The following is a 10,197-nucleotide window of genomic DNA, read 5'->3' as shown; positions in this document are numbered from 1 at the left end:
TGGCCTGCACACACACACACACACACACAGGACAGGCATGTCCGTGTGCAGACTGAGCACGGTAAAGCAGCTGACCTGTCTCTGGGCACGGGGTTGACCTTGCAGGCCTCCAGAAGGAAGCGCACCACTTCGGAATGTCCTGGAAGGAGCACACACAGGACAGCGCACGCATCACACCCTCTGCTGCCCCTAAAACTTCTCAGGGTGTAGCCCTCTTTCTGGGAAATGTGTGCGCCATTTTAAGTCAGTCTGGACGATATGTGAAGTATAATGTATAAGGAACTGGTCTCAAAGGTCACATGTTTGATTCCTGGGTTGTACCCTTGAGCAAGATACTTAACCTGCATTGCTTCAGTATAAATCCAGCTGTAAAAATGGATGCAATGTAAATGCTAAGGAAGACGTTGTGTAAGTCGCTCTGGATAATAATGGCTGCTAAATGCCTGGTAGGTAATGTAATGTAATATATCGCCCACGACACCAGTCACTGATGCCTGATAACCCCTCTCAGAACTTCACAGAGCTCTGAAAATCTAAACTCAGCCACATCACACTCATTTCAGAAGCTGTTTGTGTGCACAAACATTGATGACATCAGCCATACGAACACTGGTGATGTCACAGGGAGCTGTTACTACCCTGTTGACCGCAGATATAGCAGACTGCTGCTCTAGGACTTTATAGAAACACCGCTGTGTGGATTGCTCAAAAATGCAGACAGTATCCCCACCATGTGGCCTCTCTAACCCAGCCCAGTATCCCCACCATGTGGCCTCTCTAACCCAGCCCAGTATCCCCACCATGTGGCCTCTCTAACCCAGCCCAGTATCCCCACCATGTGGCCTCTCTAACCCAGCCCAGTATCCCCACCATGTGGCCTCTCTAACCCAGCCCAGTATCCCCACCATGTGGCCTCTCTAACCCAGCCCAGTATCCCCACCATGTGGCCTCTCTAACCCAGCCCAGTATCCCCACCATGTGGCCTCTCTAACCCAGCCCAGTATCCCCACCATGTGGCCTCTCTAACCCAGCCCAGTATCCCCACCATGTGGCCTCTCTAACCCAGCCCAGTATCCCCACCATGTGGCCTCTCTAACCCAGCCCAGTATCCCCACCATGTGGCCTCTCTAACCCAGCCCAGTATCCCCACCATGTGGCCTCTCTAACCCAGCCCAGTATCCCCACCATGTGGCCTCTTTAACCCAGCCCAGTATCCCCACCATGTGGCCTCTCTAACCCAGCCCAGTATCCCCACCATGTGGCCTCTCTAACCCAGCCCAGTATTCCCACCACGTGGCCTCTGTAACCCAGCCCAGTATCCCCACCATGTGGCCTCTCTAACCCAGCCCAGTATCCCCACCATGTGGCCTCTCTAACCCAGCCCAGTATTCCCACCACGTGGCCTCTGTAACCCAGCCCAGTACCTTCCGCTGCAGCCACGTGGAGCGCGGTCCTGGAGTCGTAGTCCCTCTGCTCCATGTCCATAGAGGACAGTGCAAACCTGCAGAGCACACAAAGGGCCTGAGGTTAGCCGTTAGCAGCTCCCAACAGGGCCTCCTCCCACACACTGATATCTTTTAAAGGAGTACCATGGTGATTTTCACACTTTCTCGGTTTTATGTGCTATTTGCACAAGAGGCATTGAAGAAACACAATGAGTGAAGTATTAAATATGTCCCTTCTGTATTTTTGGAGAAATATGCGTTTTAAATTTATCGTCCTACTTTCAACCGGTTGAGAAAGTTGTCAACTTGATGTGTCACGAACACAGTAACCACTCCCCTTTCCACGCCCCGTAAACCCATGGATAACTCGAGACCCATAGTTTGCGCCGCTGGCTTACGGGCAAGACAATGCAAATATTTGACTAACGTTAGGTTCACTTAAATTAGAGTGCCTTTTAAGGACTATTAGATTATTTCTGGTTATACATTAGCTAGCTAGGTAGTTTGCTTTCATAAGGCAATGTTATCGATAACGTTAGCTAGCTAGTTTGCTTTTATGAGGATGTTATAGCTGTGCTTTTATCTTAACTTGGCTAGCTAGATAGCAAAAATTATAATTGGATATAAGTCAACGTCCTTACCTTAGCTATCTATCGATACTTGATATACTACTAAGCTAGCTAGCTTGTGAAAAGTCTCCCAAAATCATGGCGCTTATCATGGGGGTAGCTATGGTAACGGGGCACGGTCTGTCAATCATAGCTAACTGACAGTTCTCATTACCACGCCCAGACGGTTCGGGTGAACTTTTATAGTGGGAAATTTAGGCTTAGAAAAATACGTTTTAAAGTACATTGAAATAACTTAATAATTAAAAAGTTATGCACATTTGTTTTGTTGTTGCCTAAAGACAACTGGGAAGTGTCACGTTCAACCACCATGTTACTCCTTTAAAGGCCAAATGTCCAGGTATTTCAGTGATCCTGGAAATAACTGGTCTTTAGAGGTTACTGGCTAGCTTGTACATGCGCACGCGTACATGTGTGTATGCGTGCGTGTGTCAGTATGTATGTGTCTGTGTGTGTTCGTCAGTGTGTGTGTGTGTTGTGTGTGTGTGTGTGTGTGGTCATATGTGTATGAGTCTGTGTGTATATGAGTATGTGTAGGTGTCTGTGTGTTTGTTGGTGTATCTCAGTGTCTGTGTGTGTGTGTGTCTGTGTGTATGTGTGATTCTTAGCGCGTGTGTGTGTGTGTGTGCGTGGAGCTGTGCATTATAAAGCGCTCCTTACCTGCGAGTGCGTGGAGCTGTGCATTATAAAGCGCTCCTTACCTGCGCAGCGCAGACACGTCTCCTGTATAGGCAGCAAACAGGAGGTTGATCACGGACTTCACCTGCAGGGAGACACAAGAGCAGTTTGTAAAATGGCTGTACAAAGCCAAATTCCCAGTACAAAGCCATGCTGTTATCAGACAGGCCGGCTAAGGGATGGTTATGGCTTCACTATCAGGAGCCTGTTTCCCTAAGTAGGGTTACCAAGTTACAGCTGGATAACTGCACTGATTAAAACCCGGATCGGCTCTCATTACTTCAGTTCATGTTCCAGATTTGGGAGAGTTTCCGGGTTTTACTCAGTGCAGTTATCCGGCTAACTCAGTAATCCTACTTCGTAAAACAGGCACCAGGTCTCACCTCATAGCCTCAGTAAATCAGGGGCTCTTTACACACTGGCAACTGCACTGGAACAGTGGCTTTTCCAGCAAAGGTCTCAGACATATCCTACAGGACCCCTCTGAAAGTATAACTTTGGGTTGTATGAAAAACAAGGTGTCATCGAGAATGGTCTCCATGGATAAATTAAGAGTGATTCGCTTTTTTAAAGTTCTGCCGGGCTTTTCGAGGGAGCATATAGATTCACCAGAGCTCCAGGTTGTTCCCCCCCCCCCCCCCCTCAATATGAAAAAGACAGAAGTTAAAAAATGTAATAAATTCTTAACAACACATCACTCCACCATGAGCCACTGCTTTCAGCAGTGTGGTTGTCATGTAATTAGACGGCCACTAGGGGGCAACATGAAACTTAGTAGCACTATTTGCCACATCCCTATCTATACCTCTGTTTTCATGGTAACATAAGGCTGATGAGATACAGAGATTTAATTGATGTTGTGTCCAGAGGTTGCACATTTGAGAACATTCATTTAAAAGCATATTCACAATTGCAAACATTAATGCCCATTTATTTTTTTGGGCTTTTTCAGATTTATTTGACAGATCAGTGTAGAGAGACAGGAAGAACTAGGAGGAGAGAGAGGGAGAGACATGCGACAAAGGTTGGCGGTCGGACTCGAACCGCCAACGTCGCAGCTCGCAATGAGCATATGGAAAGCGCTCTATGGGCTACGCCACACGAGACACCCACAAATGCCCATTTTTATATTGTACCACTACTTCTTTCCCTGAGTCCAGAAGTCCCAGGTTGTATGAACCATGCTAAATAGACTAAATGTAATTTTCTTGGAAAATAATCAAGTAATATGCAACCTCTGGAGACATAACATGACCACACATGCTGGTCTGGAGTTGATTTGAGTGTTTTTTTGTTCTTTAAACCACATACTTGTGAATACGCCAGTCCCACCAATGTAAAGCCAGCAGGTTGTCAGAAACCACGGTTTCTAAAATAACCTTTACCTCACACAAAATCTGTCTGGGCCAATCAAAAACATACATACATTAAAATGGAAATCACTGCTTAAAAACACAATTCAAAATTGTACTTGGGGGGGCTCATTTCCTAGTAAATGTGGTGTCATTCCTTTAGCATCAGAAGTTCATGAATAGGCAACAGAATAAAAACAAAATGCTCAAAATAATTCAACCTGCACATACAAGGCTGTTTTTAAGCCTAGAGAAATTCCAACATAGTCATTTTGAGGCAAAACAGGGTCTATATCAGGTGTAGCATGATAACACTTGTATAGTACACAGCAAGCAGACAGTAATTCTGTTAAAAGTATAGACTCTACCGACAACTGATCAGTTCTGTTAAAATGTGAGACTAACAGATACAGTAGTAATCCACACTGCATAATCATGTAATTACTTTTTACATTAAAATAATCAAAATATTACAATTACATTATTTTCTGAACACGAATCAAGCCTGTGTAATTGAATCTGAGTGATGTCTTGTTCTCAATTGCATCAGTTATATCAGCATCTCAACTTGGCGTTTACACAGGACAAAGTTACAGGAAATACTATAGAAAAAACTTGGTGACATTGTTTTGGAATAGAGTTTGTTTCATTTGTATGAGTTAAGACAGCCAATGTTGTTTGTTGTACCTTTGCCTCATTCTGGTATCAATACTGAGTGCCTAGTCTATATTTAGCAAGTTTTAATTAATGCATTATAGACAGTTCTTTGTAGGCGTGAGTAACTTGCCATTTTTATACGTTTAAAACATGTTTTTGTCAAGATTATATATTAGCACGGCACTGTTTTCACACACCAGCGAGATGACGGTTTTTTCAGGTCCCATATGGTTCTTCCCTATACAGAAGAGAGTGGAGAGAAACAGCGAGCAACAGCTGCACCAGCATAACAGAGCAACGATCAAGGACGTTCGCAGCCGCAGAGCGAAGCTAACAGCAAGCGCGTGCCGTCATGTGGGGCGAGCCCCAGATTTGGATATCTGGGCACAGTCATGACTCACTGAACAACGTCGTGGTGACAGGATCTGATCGCTGATCTGGGTTTTTTTTTGTTGAACCAATACCAGTAAATTAAGGTGATCCAACCCCAGTAAATTAGGTCAAATCAACACCAGTAAATTAAGATGAAACAACCCCAGTAAAGTAAGTTGAACAAACTTAGTAAATTAAGTTGAACCAACCTTAGCAAATTAAGTTGAACCAACTCCAGTACATTGAGTTGAACCAACCTTATTAAATCAAGTTGGATTAACTGTAAAAATAATGTTGAGCCAACCCCAGTAAATTAAGTTAACCAACCCAAGCATATTACGTTGAACCAACCTTAGTAAATTAAGTTGAACCAACCATAGTAAATTAAGTTGTTCCAACCCCAGTAAATTAAGTTGAACACCAGTAAGTTAAGTTGAACCAACCCCATTAAATTAAGTTGAACCAACCCAAGTAAATTAAGTTGAATAAACCTAGTAAATTAAGTTGATCCAACCCCAGTAAATAAATTTGAACCAACCTCAAGAAATTAAGTTGAACCAACCTTAGTAAATTTAGTTGAACCAACCATAACAAATTATGTTGAACCAACCCCAGTAAATTAAGTTGAACCAACCTCATTAAATCAAGTTGGACCAACAAAATTGCTTAATCCTTAAAGAAAGCCATTTGATTATGTGGAAATTCATTCCATAATTTTTTTATTTTTGTTAGATCAACATGAACAAAATGCATCAATCTGACATTTTATTTAGGTAGATACAATTAATACAGTAGTATTTGTTTAACACTGGTGAATTAAGATGGACCAACCCTAGTAAAAAACGTTGACTGTTGACTTTCAGATGATCTGTTGACTTTCAGATGATAATATTATTATTATTATTATTGTTATGACAATTCCTTTTCAGGTGACATTTGTGTGCACCATCAATAATTTCAGCATTTTTATCCTCACTGGGTTTTACCAGAGTTTAAAAAAAAAACTTCACAAAATAGAGTATAATAAAGTTATACAGACACGCAAAGCTGAATATGTGCAGTCATACAGCCAAAAGCACAACGTGCTGTTTCTCTCCCTCTCCTCTCCCTTAACTCCGAGAGGCTACTGGCAGTGAGATTACACAGGATGCTGAAACGCCACAGCGCAGACGTCTCAAAGACCACCCACATTCACACCTTCCAGGCTCTACGGCCATTCTGAAACGCGCGTCAAATATACGTCACGTGCGCTCAAATTCCATTTTCCCTTCCACCCGCCGCAGCTGTTTTCTGAGCAGCGGAGCCAGAAAAACATCTGCTGTCAGAACGGGTGCCATTTAGGCTGAGAACGCGACGTAGCATTAGAAACTTGAGAATGGCTTCAGTTACACAGACATAGTCCTTAACGGTCTTTATTGAAATGAAACTGGGTTTAACAAGGCAGCACAAAACGAGTTACAGGCTGCAGTTACAATACAAGATGGCACAGTTCATTTTCTGCTAAATCTTAGTTCCAAAAAGGAACGCAACCTGTTTTACATCGTCAGGTCATATGACTGATTTCTGAGTCTGCCTCCACTCGACTGAGCCCTTCATATACACAGCATTAAGCTGTAAATGGTGCATTTCCAACCAATACATTCACAGGTAAGCCTTCAGACCTTTTTCCGTTTGATGTTTCTGAAAAACTGCTCCGCGAATTTAAAAGGGTGGAGCTGTTAGGGTTCAACCCAAATTACAGAGATCACAAAAACCAAACATACAATGGAAAACATAACCAACTTAAAGGAAGAGTTCTAAATAATTTATTTAATCATACAAAAACATGCATGTTTAAAGGGAAAAAATATCAGAGACTGAAAATGAGAATAACAGAACTCCTATGAAGAAACATGTTACATACGCTTTGAGAAATACTTCCACACAAATACTGGTACTGCATTCAAAAACCATCTCTTATGGATAACCGCCATGTTATGATAACAATTTGGTGACTCTCAGAGGTTCAAAAACCTCCAAGTTTAAAGCAAAGTTTATAAAGTTACTTTATTACAAAATTAAAACGTTCATAATGTTAAAGCCTTTTAAAAATGAATAAACACTATATAATCATGTACTTCTGACTTAAGGGGTCATATGTAAATTATTACGGACTGATCGCCACTTCCCAATTAAATCCACTGAGGTAAGCTTCTGAATGCAAAGTACCACGTGATGGGTAAATACTTCTGTACTTTCAGTAAATCTGAAAGCATTTTTTCATACAATCATAAAAGTGAACATATTCCCAAAGATAAAAGCCTGTTGCAAGACTGCACAATACCAACAGCTGTAAGTATATAATGAATACATTCGCATTCGATGCAATATGTTGACCTGTTAATACTCCCACACCGCTAAGACAGACAATGGCTTAGAACTTCATCCAGCGTGGTCTGACATCAATATATCAATCTATCGCAAAAATAGTTCCTATGTAAAGCAGCACAGCATCGAAGGCCTCAAGGTTCAAAAATCCTCCAGTCCCAAGAATACATCGGGAGAGAAGGCAAACAGCTTCAGGAGAAGAAGATTTCTAACACGGACTGAAATTCACCTCGCTAACGCATATAATGCTAACACAGCTTCTATGCACTGCAGACTAGCGTCTAAGGCCTCGCGTCGTAGCGACTGCCCCTTCCAATGGAGGAAGATAAACAGGAAGGGAGCAGCTTTGCTAGTGGCTAAAGGAAAATTTATGGACAGCCGATTCCCTTTGGGCTTCTGACTCGCTGTTGAGCTTTCCCGCGGTTCCGTCGTGCCGCGCCCGTGAGTAAAAATAGTATCCGAGCCATTATCCAAGTAGCCACACCGCGCTGTTGTTAGAGCCGTATTTTCCTGTTGCGGGGGAAACCGTAAGGCCCTTTTACCAAGCAGGCCTTTAACCAAGACCTGTGAAAAATTTCAGTTAGATAGACAGAATATAGAATACTGATTTGAATAGACAAATGAAGGACGCGGATGTTACCACGGGAACTTTTATTTCGACAGCATTTCAGAACCCCTCAGCGATGTCCTGCTATTTAAAACCTCATTGGTATGTGAATAATAATGTAAAGTGTACTGTGTGTTCCACGCTATGCATAAGAGATTCAAGTCCGTAACACTGCTGCACTTTAAAATGCCTGTTTAAGCACTTAAAGCGCTCTTCCTCGCTTGCTTTGGTTTTAATGACAAAGTGTTGAAAAGAAAACAAAGACTGGAAGCAGAACCATCCATGTTGTGTCATCCAGGAGAAAATTTCATACGTACATTGAAACAAAATAACAATACAATAAAGTAATGAAATAAAATACAGTAGTTCAGAGAATTACACACAGTGACCTTTACAACCCACCAGACCAAATGAAAATAAATACTTTTCTGGATAATCCATAAATAAAGTGTACCGGGGGCAGAGAGGAGCACCCCCTTGACCCCCCCACCGTGGTACGACAGCAGATCCTTTAGTTTTTGTCGGCGACACTCTCCATCCTATAGACTACAGTGGTGGAGCTGTCCTCGTTGGACTCTGTGGGGCAGACTCTTTTCCACAGCGAGTCTTTGAGAGCCAGCTCCTGCTGGAGGCTCTCGTAATCCATCGGTCCGATGTGCTGCTGTTTGAGCAACACGGATAACCTGTTAGTTTGTTTATTTTTTTATTTTCGCCTTTGAAGAAGACCAGCTGTGTCCGTGAACAGGACACGCATTTAACTTCTCCAGTGAAAAAAAAACAAAAAAAAAACACTTTGCGGGGCCACATTCAATAAGGATGGAGCTGTACTTGAGTAAACGTACACTGTAGGTGTTATTAATGCGCAATATGTAATGTAAACTAGGTACGTGGTATGACCAGATTTTGTTTAAACATAAAATGAAGGTTTAATTGCTGCAGCTGGCAGTATATATGCTAACAGTGTGTATAATAGTGCTGCACGTGTACATACACAGTAAAATGTCCAGTGTTAATTCAACTCTTAACAGTGTTAATTCAACTCTTAATAACTCTTTCAACTCTTAATAACTGGGACCAAATGTTATCTGTTAAGAATTGAATTTACACTGGAAATTTTACTGTGTACAGTGTGAGGGAAGGGACAAACTTCATTTGAATGAGGCTAAAAGGAGTCCATTATTAAAATAGGCTATTGCTACTCGGCGGAATGGTTACATCAGCTATCCTGCTTCTTTGTTCTGAGTCAACACCATCGATATCAAATCCGGCCCGATAAATAGATCTACATGAAAATTCTAAATTAAACGCTGAAAGAGAAGCCAGAGCACATCTGTACAGACACACACACACACGCACGCATGCACGCGCACACACACACCTACACACACACGCACACACATTTTTTGAAGTACAGTAGCACCAGAGAAGCCTACTATTCCTCAAGAGAGATGCCACTTCTTTCAGCAAGCTTTTGCACTCCACACTGTATGACTTGTCTAGGTTTGGGAAAGCTGTCAGTCATGTGACAGTCAGGAATGGTTATGATTGGTTGGTCATGACAGAGCTTGCTGAATGGAGCCATAGCCTCATTTCCACCCAAAGTACCCGGAACATTTAGTCCCAGGAACTACTTTTCAAGGACCCTAAAGCCGCGTTTCCACCAAAGTACCCAGAACATTTAGTCCCAGGAACTACTTTTCAAGGACCCTAAAGCCGCGTTTCCACCAAAGTACCCAGAACTTTTAGTCCCAGGAACTACTTTTCAAGGAACTAAAAGGTTCCTTCAGCCCATTGTTGCCTGCATTTCCACCGCGGTCTAAAGTCCCGCGAAGATTAGGCAAATTAGGTCCATCTGTCCTATGATTTCTTCTGTAACCCCATACTACCACCGAAGTAGCCTACATTATTTTCTAACAGCCGGGACAGCCTGGAGGGGTTTATTCCACTTATATACAACGGGTTACCAACAATGACTATATATGGTTACTTTTGTATTTATTGATTTTTATCGATTTAATCACCTGAAATTGAAATATTCTTCTGAAGCCGTTTGGGCATATTTTACCGTTGTCAAGCAAAACTGTCGTTGG

At 42.4% G+C, this 10,197-nt stretch overlaps 1 protein-coding gene across 3 annotated transcripts in view; it reads right to left on the bottom strand.

The window, feature by feature from the left end:
* The window catches only part of LOC118214288 (glutaminase kidney isoform, mitochondrial-like), a 51,910-nt gene that overhangs the window by 4,265 nt on the left and 37,448 nt on the right, over nt 1-10,197 (bottom strand). For 2 of the 3 annotated variants that reach the window (XM_035394152.1, XM_035394151.1), the window contains exons 15-17: nt 2,776-2,837; nt 1,425-1,501; nt 76-139 (exon numbers count right to left, since the gene is read on the bottom strand). In XM_035394152.1, the coding sequence (XP_035250043.1) occupies nt 76-139; nt 1,425-1,501; nt 2,776-2,837 (203 nt within the window). Of the gene's footprint in view, nt 1-75; nt 140-1,424; nt 1,502-2,775; nt 2,838-5,835; nt 8,769-10,197 lie in introns of those variants that run through there. The other variant, XM_035394153.1, reaches the window with a different exon arrangement.

The sequence above is a fragment of the Anguilla anguilla genome, chromosome 15, assembly GCF_013347855.1.
Source record: "Anguilla anguilla isolate fAngAng1 chromosome 15, fAngAng1.pri, whole genome shotgun sequence".
Lineage (NCBI taxonomy): Eukaryota > Metazoa > Chordata > Actinopteri > Anguilliformes > Anguillidae > Anguilla > Anguilla anguilla.
The sequence above is the reverse complement of the archived record's forward strand: the minus strand, read 5'-3'. Positions and strand labels throughout refer to the sequence as shown.